General features: G+C 31.7%; 4 protein-coding genes across 13 annotated transcripts in view; 3 read left to right on the top strand and 1 right to left on the bottom strand.

Annotated features, from left to right (window-relative positions):
• The window catches only part of LOC148310752 (uncharacterized), a 33,942-nt gene extending 31,076 nt beyond the window's left edge, over positions 1 to 2,866 (top strand). For 6 of the 7 annotated variants that reach the window (XM_088258006.1, XM_088258002.1, XM_088258005.1 and 3 more), the window contains 2 exons: positions 617 to 1,390; positions 1,548 to 2,866. In XM_088258006.1, the coding sequence (XP_088114132.1) occupies positions 617 to 1,390; positions 1,548 to 1,868 (1,095 nt within the window). In that variant the 3' untranslated portion in view covers positions 1,869 to 2,866. The remainder of the gene's footprint in view (positions 1 to 616; positions 1,391 to 1,547) is intronic. The other variant, XM_088258001.1, reaches the window with a different exon arrangement.
• On the bottom strand, positions 2,858 to 8,845 carry LOC148310751 (queuosine 5'-phosphate N-glycosylase/hydrolase). The gene is made up of 5 exons (XM_088258008.1): positions 8,613 to 8,845; positions 8,304 to 8,519; positions 7,128 to 7,590; positions 5,754 to 6,107; positions 2,858 to 3,200 (listed from the first exon to the last, which is right to left on the bottom strand). Exons 1-4 carry the CDS (start codon positions 8,721 to 8,723, stop codon positions 5,869 to 5,871), a joined length of 1,029 nt encoding a protein of 342 aa, XP_088114134.1. The 5' UTR covers positions 8,724 to 8,845; the 3' UTR covers positions 2,858 to 3,200; positions 5,754 to 5,868.
• Positions 8,846 to 8,952: 107 nt separating this feature from the next.
• On the top strand, positions 8,953 to 19,356 carry LOC148310750 (uncharacterized). The gene is made up of 15 exons (XM_088258007.1): positions 8,953 to 9,255; positions 10,038 to 10,269; positions 11,265 to 11,477; positions 11,739 to 11,760; positions 11,953 to 12,199; positions 13,087 to 13,211; positions 13,316 to 13,438; positions 14,005 to 14,109; positions 14,207 to 14,292; positions 15,204 to 15,544; positions 16,419 to 16,646; positions 17,335 to 17,392; positions 17,475 to 17,565; positions 17,884 to 17,959; positions 18,592 to 19,356. Exons 1-15 carry the CDS (start codon positions 9,171 to 9,173, stop codon positions 18,624 to 18,626), a joined length of 2,067 nt encoding a protein of 688 aa, XP_088114133.1. The 5' UTR covers positions 8,953 to 9,170; the 3' UTR covers positions 18,627 to 19,356.
• Positions 19,357 to 21,308: 1,952 nt separating this feature from the next.
• Positions 21,309 to 21,836, top strand: part of Obsc (Obscurin) — a 120,588-nt gene continuing 120,060 nt past the window's right edge. For 3 of the 4 annotated variants that reach the window (XM_088257995.1, XM_088257997.1, XM_088257993.1), the window contains exon 1: positions 21,309 to 21,437. The gene's annotated coding sequence lies outside the window, so the exon portion shown is untranslated. The remainder of the gene's footprint in view (positions 21,438 to 21,836) is intronic. The other variant, XM_088257996.1, reaches the window with a different exon arrangement.

The following is a 21,836-nucleotide window of genomic DNA, read 5'->3' as shown; positions in this document are numbered from 1 at the left end:
GTACCACCAAGTCGATTCATTTTTATTTAAATCACAATTATTTTTATGTAATATTTATGTACATATATTATTTTCAAAAATTTAGAAATAAATAGGAAAAACCTGATTATTTTTTTCTGGCCCGACTTCAGCTATCCCCAAACCCCCAAAATTGAATCAGTAAACTTCATTTGTACAATATTACTGACTTTCTTGCTATTAAAAAAATGCATGCAGTATTTGTGTAAATATTAGTAAACTGAAATTATTTACATGCTTAAACTGAATCCTAGATGTTTGTCAAAAATTATGTATTCTAATAACCGACCCAATGATTGAAGCACTTTATTTATGATTAATGCACTGATTTCAAAAGCATGTAATAGTTTTGCGTGAAATATTAATTTCAAACTTATGGTGAGTCTTCTATTTAATTTATTACTCTTGACTAAACCACGCATGAATTAGAATAATGCTCACTAACCATAAGAAAGCTAACACAAATTTAAGCATAAATAAAAACTAACAAAATGAAATATTAATGTACATTCAAGGGGAATACTGTCTGTTTTATTTGCTTGTTTATTTTTTATTTTTAATTAGTGTGTTTTAAACTTCTTTTAAAATTTGATTACAGTCATGGCAACAAAGGGATATGCAAGAAAACAATCTACCAAAAGTAGAGGTTACTGAAATCAGCCAGATAATAAATAAAGCAATGATACATGATCTTCCACCCCAAATAGAAATACTTGAAGAAACTCCGCAAGTTGAAGAAGAACATTTCACACCTCCAACAAAAATAATTGAAATTCTACAACAAACTGAAGTAACCTCCCAGCCAGATGTACATTCAGCAATGTTACAGTCAGAATTATATGAAGCAACGCCAATAATGGTGGATGATGTAGATTCGAAATTTGAGGACTTGTATAAAGAGGCATTTAAATATGAAAACGATGAACACGATTTATATATGTTACCTGTTGACTTAAATAAAGAATCCACACAAAAATTACTGGAACTCACAAATGGAATAATAGTTAATAACAATGAAGTTATGGATCAAAGTGATAGCATCAGCAGCGTTGACGATTCACCGAGAGTGTACAATATAACAACGGGTAGAATTGTATCAAGTACTCCGCAAATATCTAATCAAACCATCACTGAAGTAAAAAATAACAGAAATCTAAATTTCAATGAACATTCCACGGATGATCATTTGCTTGTTTCTAAAAATATAAAATCGTGGAAATCAACTGGAGATGTTTACCGGGAAACAAGAGATGCCGTAGGAACAAAAAAATTACCAGAATCCAAGATTGAAAGTGATATTGAATTACCTTCAGTTAGGAACTTGGTGAAAAAATTCTTTACCCAAGAATCTGAAAATCTTCCAATAAATAAAGTAAGTCAAATCGTTTTGAACAATAGGTTCCTACACACTATGTTTTAAAAATAATTCAATCCTCCTTTTCTCAAAATGATATCTATCCCCTTGTTTAGCATTTGCACAACATATGATCGTATTATTTGTCTACCAATAAATTATTTCATTCTTTCAGCCTAAGAGAAAGATAAGCAAAGACTTATTGGAAAACAAAATCATCACCAAATCTTTCTCGGCCAGCCAGACTTCTCTAAGACAGCCACAGCACATGCATTCCCTTACAGCCCGGAGTATTTCTAAGGAATTCCGAGATGAGCTGAAACATTCTATGCCCGTCCAGACTAACATTCACCCGGGAGGTAGCAAGAATGTGCCAATAGGAGTCGATGGCCTCTCGAAGGAAGGCAAATCACCGAGTCGCCCTGATAGTCCTGCCCCAGAACCAGGGTCTTTGAGAAACAAGCTCGCCTTTTTTGAACAACTGAACCAGCATTAACTGTTTAAAGAAATACTGTAAATATATCAGCAATAAATACATCAAGTATCTACATTAGTTTTAAGATCAGCCATTGAAATCAAATATTGCTTATGTTAAATATTAATTTAAATATAATTATTATCAAACCATATCCGCTCCCTAGGTGGAGCATATGGAGTCCACAAACTGTCTCCAGGCTTTTCTGTCGGCTGCCAGCTCCTTTGCATCCTCCCCAGTCAGATCCGCGTCCCGAAGTTCTGATGAGAACTGCCAACGAATTGTGAGCAGTGGTCGTCCTGGGCGGCGCGAACCTGATGCCTTGTAAAAGAGGCAAGCTTGATTAAGGCTCTCAGGAGGCATGCGGAGTACATGGCCAAGCCAACTGAATCGCCAATTAAATATAATAGTACAGGCATTCCAACTGCACTGAGTCAACAAATATATGTTTAGGTGAAAGTAGTCAAGAATTTTAAGTTATATTTAAAATATCAAAAATTTTAGTTAAAAGACTACATTTATGTATTTTGAAAAAATATGCTATTGGGAATTGAATTTGTATGATATTCAATTATATTTAATATTTAAAGGTGCCGAGCCAGTGAACAAACTTTCATATGTGTATGAACGCACAACCGGAACAAATTTACTTTATTTGTATCATTATAAAAATCGTTTCTGTAAAATTTTAAACTGATGAATTATCTAAATCGTTTGGTGCCATTTTAAAGTGTTAATATTGTAAAATTATTTAATGTTTAGTGTTATTAGGTATACCATAATTCAAATCAATAATATTTTAATGTCATTATTTTTAATATCACCATAATATATGTATGTATATTTGTACTAGTATTGTACATGCCTAAAGAGGCAGACTAATACTAAATCCTTTATTTAATGGAATTCATTTTAATGGTTATATTTTGAGTCATGAATACCTCAAAGTTTTTTTTTATATGTACTCTTTTAATATGTATTACCAAATAATCCAAAGTAAAACAATATTACAAATAAATATAAACTTTTAATTTTGTATTTTTAGCATAAAAGGTTCACACTTTATCCATTATTATTAAATTATTCATAAACAATACTTTTAAAAGATTATAATTATAAAATTATGGATATATCCAAAAAATGACTGTAAAGTGTTGTTACTTTAGTATTTTATTAATAAAATGTTACTCAAAAATAAACAATTTCATTACTTTTTTTTTAAATAATAAAACCACATATTCACATTTAAAAACGACTGCACATAATGTCTAAACATAGCAGCATAATAAAAAATAAGTATTTTTTTTTTAATTCGAGTAATTACGTATTAAATTACATAAATCAAAGATATTCCTTAACCTTTTAAATGCCAGTAGGTAGAACTGTAGCTGTGCACAGCAGGCCGTGAATTTTTAATCAAAATAAATCATTTTTAAATTTTATTTTTATCAATTAAAAACATTACACTTTGATAGGATATTTAAATGACTTACCAAATTTATTCAATGTACGACGTATTTGCTTCCCTTCACTTAGATAAACATACTTTAATTTTTCAGAAAATGTCAGGGTTGCCACAACTTGTCACAGAAATATGGGAACTTGCATTAGAAAAATATTAACAATTAATTAAAAGACTCTATTATTAAGATCGATTGTTTTTTTAAATTGTAAACTAAATATATATATATATATTTTTCTTTTTTTTTTCTTTTTTTTTTTTTTTGAAAATAAAATTAAAAGTCTTCTAATGTATGGTATTGTTCGAAACACGGTTCAATGCAGAGAGCCACTTTGCACTGCTTGCAGTGATACCTCGATTCTTTTCTTTTATTTTTTGATAGGCATACTACGCATCTGGCCGTAGGTGCTGCTTTTTTTGCAGTTGGAGGTAGTTTGTCCATAAAGTGCCTTTCGGTTAGACGTGATGGCAGATCCGCCTTTCTTTTCCTATGGGTACATTTCGAGGGTATATTAGGTTTATGTTGTTGAATCAGTTGCCTTATCACCTCCATCTGAAACTGTGCTAGCGGCATACGTTTTCCTGTTTTTTGTCGGTGAAGTAAATGGGCATTCAGTAATGCTAGGTCCATTAGGTGAAAGAATATTTTTTTATACCACCTCATTGTCTTCCGCGATGAGTGGACACTCGACAAAACCATATCAGATTGGTCAACTGCACCCATGTTCTTGTTATAGTCTTGAACACTTTCAGGTTTGATTATTGGTTCATTCCGGTATGTGGTTTTGCCTGTTTCGCTTAGAATAGGTGGATGAAGAGTTGTGAGCATACAAACCTCCCTTTTATCCTTCCAAATTTGGGCCGAAAGGGTGTCGGTATGAAAATTTTTCATTTCCCCCTTCTTCAGTTTTTCAGTGAACTTTGGCATACCTTTTCGGTTTCTTCTTACAGTACCACAAGCATTCGTTTTCCGATCATGGAGCCTTTGGAGTAAAAGAGGACTAGTGTACCAGTTATCAATGTACAGTGTATGTCCCCGATCTAAATATGGCTCCATGAGTGTCATGACTAAGCTCCCTGATATGCCTACATGTGGATGTGGTACGTATTCTGTCGTTTTCCCAGTGTAAATAATGAAGTTCAGAACATATCCCGTAGCACAGTCACACAGTACAAAAAATTTAATCCCAAAACGGCTTGCTTTTGATGGAATATATTGCCTAAATGACAGTCTGCCTTTGAATAGAAGCAAACTTTCATCAATGCAAATATTCATGTAAGGAAACATGTACTCTCCAAATTTTTTTTTAAAATTATCCACTATGTACCTTATTTTGAACATTTTGTCCCCACCTGCTTGCTGAGTATTGTCACTAAAGTGGAGCATGCGAAGGATTATTTGAAATCTATTTCGAGACATGGTATCTGAATATATGGGGGAGTAAAGTAGAATGTCAGTTGACCAGTGGTCTTGAATTTTATTTCTCGAATTGCAGGCCATCAAGTGACACAAAGCCAAAAAAATGTATAGTTCCTCAATTGTTGTGTCAGTCCATTGTTTTAGCCTCCAAGTCAACTCATTGCAGTTGCTCTTTACATATTGGTACTGCTTATTTGTCTCATCACAAATGTAACTCATTAGGGTAGTAGACATGAAAAGTTTGAAGAAGTCTACTTCCCTTGTTCCAACATTTTCAATATTGGAACCTGAACTTGCACAATCGAAAGTATTAATTTTGGGAATAAAATCATCAGTTTTCCAATCGAAAACTGGCGTGGATTCGTCGATCAGAGATATATCAGGAAAATCTTGTTCGTCATCACCAATCTCAAAATCAACATCACTGTCATCGGAATCCGGAGTACGGCCGGCATCTTCCATGAAATCTTCATCCAATTGTTCATGTCCAGATGTATTTGGTTCACTCTCCATTGTCGGCTAAATAAATGTCCCAATTTACGTAAATCAAAAACACAGAAAACACACAGAGCAGAGTTGAAACACGAAAAAAACGGTAAACAAATGTACAAACAACACAGAAAACACACAAACAAGTTAAAAAATTGATAATTGTTCCGCACAAGTATCAAAAACTAACAAAAATCAATAAATTATAATAAACTTATTGACGCGCATCAGATATCGACAATAGACCCGCGAAAACTGACAACCCTATTTTAGTGACTCTGTCTTCTGTCAAACGAAGCTCGTGGGTAGATCTCTGTAAAATCGATAATATCAGAAAACTGTAATTTCGTCTGTTTAGTGAAGTACTACAAAATTATCCCAATAGATGTCTCTGTGTTTTCCATATTTTAAATTAACCAAAAAAACGGGACGTGACATGACACAGAGGCTCAAACCAGAGCGAGAATACTCGCTCTTTTTCTATAGCCGGCCTGCTGGGCACGGCCAAGAATGCGAGTAATCTCGCTCTTGGCACAGAAGCGGTTAAGTGTTGAAATCATAGTATTTTATATCACAAAATTTTGTTAAAAATCTCAATTAAAAAAACAGTTTTCAAACTCAACTTTTTTTTAAAGCGGTTTGTAAAAAAATTAATAATATTTTCCAAGAACTTTATGAAATGGAATGTATTCTAATTCTGCAGCGTGTTTTCTTCGGTAAATCCACAAATAGTAGTCAATCAAAACAGCATTGATATCACTTGGTTTAAGGTTTGTATCTTTTTCTGAAGTAATCATATTTTTTACAGCAGCATTCACAAGCTCTACTACTTCGATAGAAGCTCCTCTTATTTCGACTTCTTCTCGGGCTCCACTTTCAAAGATAGTTTCTAAAACACAAAGAAAATTAGATGTAGCTGGCAAAAAATGTCATTCTTTTTATGTATTTGCGATCTCTCTGAATGCTCCCGTCGTATGGAAACTTTCGGTTTCAATTTGGACCCATCCATTAAAAAAACCCATCCACTCCATAGTAGATGGGTTCCATCCACATGGAGCACTCGGCTCGCTATACTGAGTGCCTGAATGCTCGCATCGTAACGTGTTACGTTATGACGAAATGGCTCCCGTCAGTCACCACCCTTATATGTATTACAATTATTACACAACCCTAATTACATTAAGCATCTTATGTAGCATCTTTTGTAAAAATAAAAATAAAAAGTAATTGATGAATACCTACTTGCGAATTCAATTAAAATAAGCATGTCTAATAAAACATAATTAAAAATAATAACAATTAAAAACACATTGCTAATCTGAAAATACACTATGTGGAACAGTTATTTTAAATTATCTTATCTCATAATACAAAACTATTATAATGATGGGAAATTAGTGAAAATGTGCTGATTACTTTAAGATATGAATGGAGTTAATGAATATATTTTGTATATTAAAAGCATTGTTAACTAACTAACTATCACGCCGCTTCTCCGCAGAGGTAGGCAGAGAGAATAGAACGCCACACCACTCTGTCCTTACAAAAATTCTTCGCCTCTTCCACGTTCATACATCTCCTCAAACATACCCGCCGATTGTTTCGACTCCTAACCTGACCACTTACGTAGACTTACATATTATGTGGACTTACATATAGTTAAATAGTTACAAAGTAGTGAATTCAAGAAAAAAAAAATTTCAATTGGTCTGGGTGTTTGTGATGCATTTTTCACATTTACCTTTCCTATACTCACTATTCTACCTGCAGACAAGCATCTAAAATAGAGATGCTTTGCGGGTGGGTTATTCCTTTAAATAAAGAAATTAAAAAATATATATGAAGTTCTAAATTACACAAAGTGAACGGTGAATGATAAGGAGAGTGTTGAAGTTAATTAAGATCATACCTTTTTTTAAGAGTTCCATTAATTCTGAAGTGTATTCCATTGCTCCAAAGTGAATTAAAACTTGAGGTACCCGGTAGTCAGCAAACATAGTCAAATCCTCAATATCGTAAAACTGTCCCCAGCTCTTTCCACCATAACGTGACCATAAGTCGGCAACAAGGATCTGGGCTCTCTTATAGATCCCAACACGACATCCCTCATAACAGGTCTCGTCGCGATAGCAAGGAAAATTTGCAATGACCATTTTCATCAGTTTAACAGCAGACTGGTTGGCATCCGCGATACAATTTTTGAAAGACCCTCCGTACTTTTTCAGCAGTACTTCCCCGACTTCGTGAAGGCAGGCAACTCTGGTGGCCAAAAGGGGCACTGGAGTAGTTCCATCGTCAGAACGGAAGATATGAGCCAATTCTTTTTCTGATATGGTAGAATACATTTTAGGATTTGTGATATCCACTCCTTCCTTTAAAATGTAAAGAGACAAACATTTATATGGACGGGCATTGTAAGCATATTACTAATATGAAATGTATTTTATAGTCAATACATGGCAATCTGAAACCATTTGTAATCATTTTCAATATTAAAAAGTTTCATTGTACATTTTTTTTCCATTTGGTCTTAATTTTGCGTTGTATCATTAAAATATTTGGATTGTTCATACTTCATATAAGAACAATCCGTAAATGCCTAGAAAAAAAACTGATAAATTATTTTTTAACCCTTATTTGCAACCAATGGTGTACAGGGCACTGCATCGTAGTGACGCAGTGTTATCTTGATCGTTAATTGCATGAAGGCAAGGTGATCAGCCCTGCTCTTTTTGTACCAGTCCAGGGTGATATTAAATAAATATGAGAGTAAAAATCACCCATAATTATTTTGATCCCCCTAGGAATTGAACCTGGTAACTCCAGCACGGTAGCCAAACACGCTGACCACTACACTACGGAGGTGGACAATACATACACGTAAATATGCCGACCCTAAGGAGTAGTTGGATAGATGCTCGAATGCAAAACTAACAAAGCGGGTTAGATTCCCGGTGATTACAAAATTAATTCAAGAAAGTAGATTTTCAATTCTTTTGTGTCTTCACTTGTTGTGATGAACCTGCAGACAAGCCAATAAAATTGAGTTTTTGTGGGATAATCCTTTTTAAAATGGATAATTTACCTTTATTGCACGGCGGAGGGCAGCACAAAGTGCCATGTATCCTGTCTCGCCATCGACCTTCCATTTAATAGAATCACCAGGAGTCCAGAAACAAAAATTCAAAGTATCTATAACAAACATCCAGTCTACTGCATTATCAGCGTCGGGAGTGGGGTGCATCCCATCATCTCCGTATCCTTCTATGGTAATATTACCATTTTTTATATTATTTAGGATCTGCAGTAATAATGAAATCATGATTGCAAATAAATAAAGCTTTATATATCTAAGTAATTAAAATAATTATATCCAGAAAAATAAAGTTCTTACCTCGGTAGCTAATTTTGCAATTCCATCTTCCTTGATCTTCACAAATTTTGCTGATTTCATTATAAATTTTCCAGCATCCTTGGGTAAAATAACTTCGTTATCCTCAGCCATGTTTGCTGATTTTTTTATTTCAAAACAGGTAAATTTAACTACTGAATTAATTAATAAAAAAAATTAAATCCCGCAACCGACGTTTTCGTCAGACACGTTTGAACGATTTTCTCTTATCTGTCATGAATCTGTTATCTGCTGTCAACATTGACACTTCGTGCCATAGACAAATTCTATTAATAAATATTTTCCATCCATAAACTAATTCCGTTATTTCATCTATTTTTTCATTGTGTTTGTTGCTATGGCAATAAACGCAATCAAGATGTAAACAAAACATGATTGTAAATTTTAAAATAGACTGCCAAGTATGACAGGTTCATAACTTGTAAATAAAAATTGTTATTAGTAATAGTAGTGCCAAATTTTCCGAAAATTATGTAAAAATTCCTGTTTAATATTGAATTTTTTATTGCTTTCTAATTTTTCCTTTCGGTATTCAACACCATGTCAAAAATAAAAAATAGATTTGCAGAAACTACCCGGGGATATAATTTATGCAAATCTCATGGAGGTGGCAGAAACGAAAGAGGTGATGATAATTTCCTTTTTAAGTTTATTTTGTTTATTTTTAGATTTTATTCTAGATGACTTATTATGGAATTTTAATTATTGTATAATTGTTGACACTACAAACCTCCATCCAATGAACTTTTTATCAATCCGATTATTGCATAATCATTTTATTGAATTACCAAAATGTGAATATCACCATTCCTTGTGTTTGAGAGAATTAAAAACTAATTTATTAACTAAATAAAATATCACAAATGTCATTCATATATAGATATAGAATTAAATTTAAAAAAACATTTATTGATTTCATAGGATTATCAGAAAAAAAATTAAAATAGTTAACACCACATTTAAAAAAAATCTGAAATACTTGTTTCACCAGTTAAAATTTGTCATTACAGTAATACAATTTTACAATTTGTGCAACATTTTCAATGTCATGTATAATTTGGTTAATTTCTCACTTTTGATGAAGCTTAATTTGACTGTAAAGATAAATTTGTTCAAACATGCATTTTATCGGGGTCTAACATTAAATTTAATCATTACTATCTTACATACTGGTCTAAGTAGGACTTGTCAATGGAAGTAAGTAAATTGCCAGAATGTCTCATTATAAACAATAAATATAAAATGCCCCTTCCCAGCCATACTTTGTCTCCTAGGACCTTTGGTGCCCTTTAGCATATAATTATTAATTGTAGTTTGTATTATCATAGTATAATACATCACAAGGACACATTATATATATATTTTTTTCATTTGAATGTTTTGTGCCATATAAATATTTTTTTACAGAATTACTGCAAAATTATGTCATATCTAAACTAAGTCGTAAAGAATTGGAGGATCGATTTTATACTGCTGTTGAAAAAAATATTTTTCTGAAAAAGCAAATTAACAGCAAAGATGAAAAATTAAAGCTTATGGGAACAAAGCTGCTAAGATTAACTCAACAACAAAAAACAGATTCTAATCGTTCAGAGTGCTATCAGCCATTTGAGAGAATATTGCAAGAACAAACATATCAGTAAGTTTTAATATTATAATTTATATGTATTCAAATGATCCTGATTTTCTTAAATTATTAATACGATTTTGTTACAATGCTACAATGATAATATTGCTACAATGTTGTTGATGGGGACATTTGGGAACTCGTCAAAATATTTCCATGAGAAGGAATTTTATTTATTTATTGAACAGCTAATGCCTTTAACATAATACATATATACAGTATCTAATATAAAAATACACTAATGAATACACTAATAGAGAAACAAAAAGTCTTAAACATAAAATAATAATAAAATAACAAATCGTAAGCACTGGTAAATACATGTCTCCTTCACACACTATCAGCGTGAAATACAACGTTGAAATTTATCCATTATAACATGGAGAAGAAATGCTGAGAAAGTACAGACTTCAAGGTGGATATTATTCAATAATAATATTAAATAAATCTATACTTTCAAAAGCATTGGCTAACATGTGAAGACGCGGAATCGGAGAGAACATGGCAAAGTTTGCATTATGTAAAAATACTGCAAATATAGATTTTTGCCTAGTACCTCTTTGACGCGTGTTAATCTTTATTTGATTTAGGAGATCAGGGCTGTCCAAAAAATTGTTAAGAATTTTATATAACAGGATCACATTTTATGACACATTTGATCCTCTGTGGCACCTTATTTGTACTTTAATCAAAAACATTTTATGTGGTGCTTTTTCAGCTCACAAATAATCTGTCAACAGCATCGTGGTGATGCTGTTGACATACCTTCAAAATAAATATCAATTTTATTCAACATTTTTACATGACTTCTTTGAAACAAGTTTGCTCCATCGCAAAATAGCAAAATCGATAAATTGGTTTCAAGCCCCATAAATTTCAACAAATCTTTAAGATCATGTTGAAATCAAACAAAGTTTCATCATAAAAATAAGACTAAAAATCTGTAATCATTTGGAATACTGTAGTTTTATAGTACAACTTTATATATAAAATGATTATTTTTTTAGGATTGAACATCTACAGGATGTAAATAAATCTTTGAATGATAAAGTCAACATTTTAAAAAGACAAATATACTCTCAAAAACATTTGCTGTCATCATTCAAAGGCTATAGATCAAAACCATACGATGGTTCAGAATCTTCTAAAATCAATGAAAAGGTCAATTTTGATTTGGCTACCATAAAAGATAGATCTGAAGATGAATCAAGTGAAATCATGTAATTAATTTATTGTTTTATTTCAATATTTTTATTAGAATGGGAGCTTTTTCTTTATTTACTTTTGTAGTAAAAATAAAGCAATTTTTAAACATGTTAGGACTTTTCAAGCATCCATAAATTGCAAAAAAAAATTAGTGGATTTAGAAAAGCAAATGGCTGCCTTTAGGCAATTATTGACAAATTTGGCTTGACAAATTGATATACATGAATGAATGATAATATTATTTGATAAATACTAAACGTTTTTCATATTTTCAGTCAATCTCCAGATAGCCCCAAAGTAAGTATAAATTATTTATTTATTTTAGTACAGTTCTTATATGATATTTTCAATAGATTTATTGGTGTATAACATCTTATTGATGGAATTAAGATTCTAATTATAAATTTTTTTATTAAACTAAAACTAATATACAATGTAACAAACATGTATGGCTAAATATAAAAAAAAATCATGTATGTTTTTTTTCAGAATTTGACAGTAAACGAAAATAAAAATCCATCCTACAATTCGAATCATAAGTCTGAGGAAGTAAGAAGCTTTAATCCTAAAGATGTTATAAAATCAGACAATCATTTGGAGAAGGTTGATGTTCCTGATAGTCCATGTAAAAGAAAACCTACAACATTACCTAATGCAAAATGTAATGAAACAAAATCTCATAAAGATGTCCAAATTCAAACGACCATCGATAATGATTTAAAGCAAAGCATTTACGGTGAGTTTGAAAGAAATATAATATTTTAGATATTTTACTTTAAAATTGTGTAAATATATTGTTCTTTTGCAAGAACAATATTGCAATTAAAATGTGAAATGTATGTTTTTTTTTAAATCATGGTCCCATGAAAACCACAGCCACACATGAAGTTTTTTAGTATACATTTACATATTCCCAAAACTATATTCCATCAAATTATTCTTAAATAGTAAAACGAACATGACTAGGAATAAAGTTTTAGAGCTTCAAATATGTCTTCTGAAAAATAAAAATGAAATTTAGTTATGACGTTCCTCTTCCAAATGACCGACATGCATATTTACTTTCTGATAAATTGTTTTTTATAATTATTATAAAAAGGGTCTTTTTTGTTACCCTAATCTAATATGAATTGTGATTTTTTTCTGTTTGTTGTTTAATTAAGATTATATTTAAGGATGAATTTATTTCTTGTACAATACTAAAACAATACTAATAATTGAGTAGATAAATTGTTTTTTATAATTATTATAAAAAGGGTCTTTTTTGTTACCCTAATCTAATATGAATTGTGATTTTTTCTGTTTGTTGTTTAATTAAGATTATATTTAAGGATGAATTTATTTCTTGTACAATACTAAAACAATACTAATAATTGAGTAGATAAATTGTTTTTTATAATTATTATAAAAAGGGTCTTTTTTGTTACCCTAATCTAATATGAATTGTGATTTTTTTCTGTTTGTTGTTTAATTAAGATTATATTTAAGGATGAATTTATTTCTTGTACAATACTAAAACAATACTAATAATTGAGTATCTTAAAACAACACTAATAATTGAGTATCTTAATTAATTAATATGTTTTTTTCTAAAAGTTTTTAGTCTCTCTTGTACATTTTCAGATGATATCAGTAGACAACTTACCCAGGAACATATGCTGGTCTTGGATTTACAACAACAGTTGAAATCAGCAAAATTAAACCAACGAGTTGTCAGTGAAGTGGAAGAACTTTTAAAAACATTAAATGTAAGTGCCTGTAATATATCTATCCTAACCAAAATCCATCCAAATTTATATATTTGCATGTGTGTTAATTTACCTATTTTAATTGTTGACTCAATTCTGTTTAGGCAAAAAAATATTTAAAAGAAAAAGAAAGTGAAGAGATCAAACCCCTTAACAATGAAGAGATCAAATCAGAAAGTATTGTCAGCCTTCGTCAAGAACTTCAGAAAGAAAAGTTGGAGCTACAAGTAATATTTAATAATAATCTTAGCTTTCATTCAGATATTCCAATATTTATCATTAACTTATTCCGTCCGCCTCCGTAGTGTAATGGTCAGCACGCTCGGCTACCGTTCTGGAGGTCCCGGGTTTGATTCCCACGGGGGGTCAAATAAATATAAGTGATTTTTTCACTGTAATATTTATTCAATATTACCCTGGACTGGTACCTGAAGCGGAGGGCTGATCACCTTTTCTTCATGTGTAAACGATCAAGATAACACTGCGTTCATATGAAGCAGTGCCCTATGCACCATTGGGGTGCGGATAAGGGTTTAATTTTATATTTATATTATTTCTATACAAACACAAAAATATGTATGTATCCATTACATTGTGAGAAGAAACTTCAGTGTATGTGAATACACTTAAGATTTTTTATTTTCAAATTTACTTTTTGAAATGAAGTCTGTTTTCTATTTTTTTCTAAATTTTATACTATCTTTACTATCTCGTGTTGTACATTATTGCAAAGTAAAGTATAATTTGTCATTTCTCTTCACTTCAAAATCTTGTAAATGAAATATTATTATAGGCGCAGAGAGCAACAAATGACCTATTATTAGTCAAATTGACAGATATGCAGAAACAACTAGATGCATTGCAGATTAAATCTCAAAGATTGTCTTTTAGTCCCAAGGTGAGGATGTAAAATACATATATGAATGTACATTTCTTATCTTATATGCCTACAATTTTCTATGATAATTTCTTATAAACTTTTAAAATCTTTTCAGCATAAATCTCCCACAGCTTCACCACATTCAAGTCCGAATAAAAAAATAGCTGAGGGCAACAATATTTCAATTACAAATTTAAAAAGGTAATTAAAATATAAAATTCAACACATTCGATGAATTTAAAATATTGGTATCTCAAATTAGATGAAGAAGAATATAAAAGTCTGGGCATTTACAGGGCTTACGATCTATGATTGGCTGATTTAAATGATTATTTTATTCACCGTAACATTCACCATTGTACCTATGATTGACAACCGTGCTATTTAAATTTCTTAAGTAATATTTATGCTATGCTTATGATATTTATGCTAAAAGAAATTCTGTATGCTACTTCTTCAGCGACATCTATGGTTGAATTCGCTAGGTTTTTTTTTCAGAAGAATTCTTCATGAAATATATGTAAGAGTCTTCCCTTATCATTATACATACTAGAAGCTACCTGTAAATATTATTTTCAATTTTCATTAAAGTTATTTTTTGGACTTCCAAATTCTTTCTTATTTGAGATGTCAATAAATACGCTGTTGAAATGCGCTCCCTCAGACAAATGTATGGAAAATCATTGTATGTCAGAATAAAAAAAGTGGACATTTGGACCTATGGACATGTGGAGCGAGTGGATAACGAGCAATAGACTAAGAAAATAAATATGGCAAATGTGAGCGGGAAAACAGAACGAGGACGACCAAAAAAGACTTGGCACGATCAGATTAATCAGAACCTAAAATCTGGTGGTGTCAAAAATCTGAGTAATCGGAGGCATGTATGACTAGATGCATGGATGTGAAGGAGGCGAGGAGTGTATGTCAGGACTGAAGAGTGTGGGATTCCATCCTTTCTGCCTACCCCTGCGAGGAAATGGCGTGATGATAGTAGTAGTAGTAGTAGTAGTAATAAATAAAATCTTGATATTTACAACTCCTAGGGCAAATCCAGAATTTGTAAACAAAAATTTTGACACACTTGAAATATTAACACTCAATCTTTTTAGTAATTCACCGTCTAAGAAAGTTCATTTGTCTAATGGATCAAATACTGTTGGAAATGAGAAACTTGACATGAATACACCGGATGACTTACCTCCAGATATCCAAAATAGTAATTTGGAAGTATTTAAACAGCAAGACTCAATTGAAAATTTGCAAACAGTCCAGAAGGGTAAAACTGATGAGCTAAGCACAAATGGGAAATCTCAAAATGATCATACTGGAAGTGTTTCTCCAGAAATCAATAAACGGAAAGATACTTTTGCTGAAGAGGAACGTAAAATGTCTTTGCATCCTGTAAATGTGGCACTTGCTCAAGCAGTTACTGATAAACCTACTAATGAAGGTCTGTATAATTTCTTAAGTAAAATTGATCACAAATATTACTAATTTGTATTTTACCTTTAAAACAGAGCTGTAGAACGCCACAAACGCCACAAACGGTTATAGTTGCTCCCAAATGTTACTCATCATACCATATAATATGTTGCGTGAACATGAGTTCTTACTTTTGGTATAATCAGTGACATCTATTGATAATCTTATTAAAAATAATGCTTGTTAGCAATGGTTTAGGCGCTGACTCAATTAATGTTTTATGAGAATTTGATTAGTCACAAATAAATATCCAAAATACTATCGCACAGAAATCTCCTATCCTTGTATAATTTTGGCAGAAGCAGGTTAAAATCTATTTGTTTTTACTCTCTTAAACCTGTGCACGTCCTTAAGGGACTCTTTCATATTAGCAGTGTACAATTAACATACTCGTCTGACAAAATAAAGAGTTCACACATTTATGGAAGCCTAGGTGTAACAGACATCAAAAGTAAGGTAGAGGAAAGAAAATTGAGATGGTATGGGCACATAGGATGCAGAGAACCCGAACATATTTTGAAGCAGGCAATCATCATGAATCTTCCTCAAAAGACATATAGAGAAAGACCAAAAAATTCATGGATGCTACAGAAAGGTAACATGATTCGAATGCATGGCCTAGGTGTCGTTATTCATGATGGAAGGACCTGTAACTTGAGGATGAGGAGAGCCGACCGCAACAGTTCATAAGTTGGAATGGAAACAGGAAGAAGAAGAAATAGGTTAAATAAAATGAATGTGGAAAAAATTATAGAGTTGTTATTTTATTATATTACCTATTTGTGTCTCACTAACTACTTGAAATTGATACATAAATACATATATCCTTTTTAAAATTGCAGTTACCGAAACAAGTTTTGACTCCGACAACCAGTCTATTGGGCAAGTCAAAAGAGTTACCAAAACTCTCGAAGATATCAAAGAGGAAGAAGGAAGCTTGAAATCTTTTGACGATGCCACGTATGATGTATCAAGCGATGATACCCTTACTTCTGATTCTAGCAAGTCGCCTCTATCTAGCCATCGTAAAACATCTAATGATGATCTGAGTGATGGAGAAGTTCCTAGAAGTATGTTAATTTACACTCACTATTGTCTAATTTATCAAGACTTCTGTGAAATTTTCGATGAGTTAACTTTTAACTTACTGTTATTTAGATTTGACCACACTTAAAGCATGAGTATTTGTTATTAGAGATCCAATATGCGTAATATCTGGTGAGGCACTAACATCAAATCTTGCCAATTCATTTTATAATATATATAGACTTATAAGAAAAGTCTATAGATATAAATAGACTTTTCTTATGCATAGTTGTAAAGAACTGTAATTGGTACTCATGGTTTTTTTTTTGTATTCTGATTTATCATATATTGTAACTGTTGTTCTTCCTTCCAATAAAATAAAATAAAAATAAAAAATAAAATAATTTCATATTGTTAATCAAAAATAAAATTGAGTGAAAAATAAACAACAATGAAAATATTGTACTTTTAAATTACAAAATATATAAAGTACCAATCGGTGTGATAAATTTCACAAATATTAGTGCCAAATCGATAAACATCTACTCAATCCATAATTTCATATACATATATGGATGATATAAATATTGTCAAAATTTTAAATGGAAGGTAAATTAAAGGGTTATATAATATGTAAAGAATAATGAGCAATCATTTGTGCCAATTTTTTTTTTCAATTATTTTCAAATTTCGTAAATTAAACAAATAAATATCATGCAATATTTTTTTCAGGAAAATCAAAAGAACTTAACGACTGGAATGATATAAATTATTCTTCACGGGTGAATGAGTAAGTCAATTATTGTTATTATTTGTCTTTGAATTTTCATTACTTGATTTCAGTTTTGTTATAATTTAGATTATTTTTTCAGACCAATCATTCCGATAGAAATTAAAGCACAGTCTACTTTAGATGCCATTTCCAAAGAATTGGACACATGCAATAAGCTACTTTGTTCAAAGGTAATCACTTATAGCAAATATGAAAAAGGCGATGAAAGAATGCATGTATCGCTCACTTGCAAAAACAATGTCACAACTCAAAATTCATGATTTTGCCGGAGACACATTTGAAGCACCATAGCTTTGTTACAAAGTTGTGTCTCTAAACTATCTTTAAATGATTTGATGGAGTGAATTATTTGCAATGTGTTAATGTACTGTAATAACTCAATGCATAGCTGTGGTTTTCTCCAGATCACATTTTTAATATCTTGCTTTATAAAGATGATCATTTTTGCAAGCGAGATGTTAATCATTAAATTGTCTGTTTTTTTGTAGGGTCACAAATGTCAATCTACACACGCTGAGAATTCAGCTTCTGTGTCTTGTGCAAGCTCTAAACAGAAACCAACTGGTAAATATTCTGATTTTTAAATATCTGATATTTCTTATATATCTACCATACGTTAGAATATCAATATCTATACCATACATGAGAAACTTATACAACAAAAATATAAAATAAAATGATTGAAATGAAATAACAGTATAATATGAGTGTCTCAACTCGAGGTTAAGTTTCTATGGTTTTATATGAAAGAAGGTGAGCATTCCAGATGGGTATTTGACTGGCTTAAGTAATCACTTTACGCACTTCCGTAACGTTCACCATTCTGCCCAATATTTATGATCCATATTGTTTAAATTTTTAAAGAAGTATAGATGCACGGTTTCGATTTATTTTGTATGTTTATCGTTATTTTGATAGATTTAGAATTTAGGCTGACGGTAGTGCCCTCTATTGGGAATTCGTGAAGTATACTTACTCCAATTGATATATCATCCGTAGGGTGAATAATCCAGTGTATGATAGAAAAATAAGAGAAAAAACAGTTTTCCGGAATAAAATTAAATGAAATTATAGATACATAAATGTAAACTTTTACACTTATGTTTTTACACACATACACACATTATATAATATTATCCTACTCGTTAACTACCCTATTTTTATCTAGGGATTATATCAATGTTTTATTTTTTCAGATGCTGCGACTGAGAAAGATTTGCATCAAGCTTAATTTGTGCAGTCAAGTGATGAAAATGGTCAAATTATAGAATAATTTACTGTATTAGTACTTATAGCAAAAAAAAGACTAAATTAATTTGTGAATGTGAAAACTTTTACTACTATAATAAATTGTGTCTAGTACAAAAAAAATACTGATATTTTCATAATGAACATAAACAGCTTTTAAAATATGTACTATGTAACACACACTACCAGAATGACGTATCACCATATATGGAAACAAAATCTTATTTAAACAATTACAATAATACTCTATAGTTATTCAGCTGATGAGTTCACGCTCACAACATTAATTTTTTTATTCTTACAACATTTATAAATTCATACCCACAACATTAGTGAGCACATACCTACAACATAGATAATTCCATAGCTAAGATAATAATAAGTTCATACTTACAACATTCGTCAACATATTTGTACTTAAAGCATTATTAAGTCCATATCTATTACATGAATAAGTTCACTACTACAACATTTGTGAACACATACATATGTACCTACAACATTATCAATTCCATGTCTAAATATTGGTATGTTTGTACCAACAATATTGATAAGTATGCGCATGCATGTACCTACAACATTATTCCATCCATGTCTACAACATTCAAGAGTTTATGCCTATAACATTGGTTTGATCACACGTAGAATATTGTTGATCAGTTCTCACTTTAGGTACCAGTCCAGAATAATGTTGAATAAATAGTAGAATGAAATAATCACTTATATTTATTTGACCCCTCCTTGGGAACCGAACCCGGGACCTCCAGAACGGTAGCCGAGCATGCTAACCATCACACTACGGAGGCGGAGGCGGTGTTTGTACCCACAACATAATTAAGTCCATTCCACATAATTGAAAAATTCACATCCGCAACAATGGTGAGTCCATATCTTATTTTTATTTTTATTTAATGTGCAAATGAGTAAAAAATAAATAAAAATAAAAAAACACTAACCTCGACAAAATGTTGCATGCTCTATTTAGTAGAATATATTTTTTAATCTATTTATTTAAAAAAAAACTTACTAACCGAACGCCACACCAATCTGTCTTTACAAACTATCTCCACCTTTTCCACATTCATGCATCTCCTCGTACATACCCGCCGATTGTTCCGACTCCTGGCCTGACCACTTTCAAGTATTCACTCTGTTCCCAGCATTCACTCTCAATCCTATATCATTATCAATCTTTCCATCCCTAGAAAACATAATTGCCAAACATACGAAATCATCTACCTGTATCTGTTCCAAAATTTCGGCATTTACTACTTTTTTACATCAACATTCATTATTTAACAGGGTCATTACGTTTTCCAATTTACTTGATACAATTTCGTGCACTCGCTATAAATCTGTGCTGCAGAAAAGAGGTAAACACTGTTTTCCGCCATTTCTAAAAATAAGTAGTTGAATAAAAGACGTTACGACATTGTGATCTATTACCCGCCACGTTATCGAATCCAATCTCGATCCAAGCTGCATCCAACAAACAGGATCGAACTTCAAAAAAATATATTTAATTAACCAAAAACCGCAGAAATACCTACTTAAAATTAATCAATGACGAAATTGAAAGCTATGTGAATGTTTTTTTTTATTGCATTAATTTGTGGTGAACTATGTACGAGTGTACCATAATATACGAAACCCCTGAAAGTAATTTTGTACTTGATAATATTTTCAGTATTAAGTATTTGTGCATACGAAAAATATGTATACGAATTCATGCGCTTTACTTTTCAGACGAAAATAGACAAAAAGGAAAGCCTATTGTTTTTGGGTAATATTTTCAGCATTATGTTCAGCATTATTTTCAGCTCTTTGTGCATACGAAAATTATACGAATTTGCGAAGTTTGCAAGGTTGCAGACAACAATTTCAGATAAAGAGGGAAGCCTGTTTTTCTTTTTGGGTACTTCTAGATCATATTTTCAGTATTATGTTCAACTCTTTATGCACACGAAAAATATACGGATTCACGAGGTTTACATGTTTCCGGACATCAAGTTCAGATACGGGGAAAGCCTGTTTTTCTTTTGGTTACTTCTTGATAATATTTACAGTATAATGTTGAACTCTTTGTAGATACGAAAATCGGATATAAGGATTCACGAAATTTGCAAGGTTACAGACAACAATTTCGGATAAGGGGAAAGCCTGTATTTATTTTTGCTTATTTCTTGATAATATTTTCAGTATTATGTTGAACTCTTTGTACATACGAAAAATAAACGGATTCACAAACTTTACAAATTTACAGATATCAATATCATCTAAAAGGGGAAAGCCTATTTTTCCTTTGGTGACTTCTTGATAATATTTTTAGTATCATAATACTTTAATAATAACATATTCAACTCTTTGTACATACGAAAATCGGATATACGGATTTAATAAATTTGCAAGGTTACAGACAACAATTTTAGATAAGGGGAAAGCCTGCATTTCTTTTTGGTTACTTCTTTATGATATTTTCAGTATTATGTTCAATTCTTTTTTAATACGAAAAATATACGAATTCACAAACTTTCACACTTTGACAAAGTTAACATACATAAATTTCACATAAAGAGGAAAGCCTGTTTTTCTTTTTGGGTTCAGATGGTAGATCGGCGGGTGGTTCTGCCTCGGGACGCGCCGTGTCCCCGGCGCGTTTATTATCAGTCGGCGAGTCGCTCTTCCCGCGTCAGTCGCGTCCGCGGAGGCCTGTAGCCCTCAGTCTCCCAGCCCGCTAGGCCGCCAGCCCGCCGTCCTTACATGCCGCCAGCTAGCCAGCTCCGGCGCGCTACATGTAAGTGATCGGCTGCTAATTCAATCGCGATCCCTGCACTTTTACGGGCGACCGAACTGCGCGGAAACACGGAACGGCCGAGTCGATGAACCGTCGTTTGTTTTGGCAGAATTGGCGGAATTAGAAACGCATCGAAACATCGCGTATCCAAGTCGAATATTAGAAATTTTCATTCAGTAAATGTAATGAGATAAAAAGACGTTTAAAGTGGTTAATATAATATCGACGGCCCCTACGTAAAGTACTCTATCTGCAAACCTGTTACTTTACAGGAGAGAGCTTAGAATATTTTTTCAACGTATTTTTTTTTATTAACTGTCGCTTTTATCTGAAATTATAAACTAGTATTATACATTCAAAAACACGATAAATTAATGTATTAAATCGTTTTAAAACTTT

This window comes from Brachycentrus maculatus, unplaced genomic scaffold (genome assembly GCF_059751285.1).
Source record: "Brachycentrus maculatus isolate JH-2025_06_01 unplaced genomic scaffold, ASM5975128v1 h1tg000089l, whole genome shotgun sequence".
In the NCBI taxonomy this organism is placed as follows: Eukaryota; Metazoa; Arthropoda; class Insecta; order Trichoptera; family Brachycentridae; genus Brachycentrus; species Brachycentrus maculatus.
This window is presented reverse-complemented; position numbering and strand designations above follow the sequence as displayed.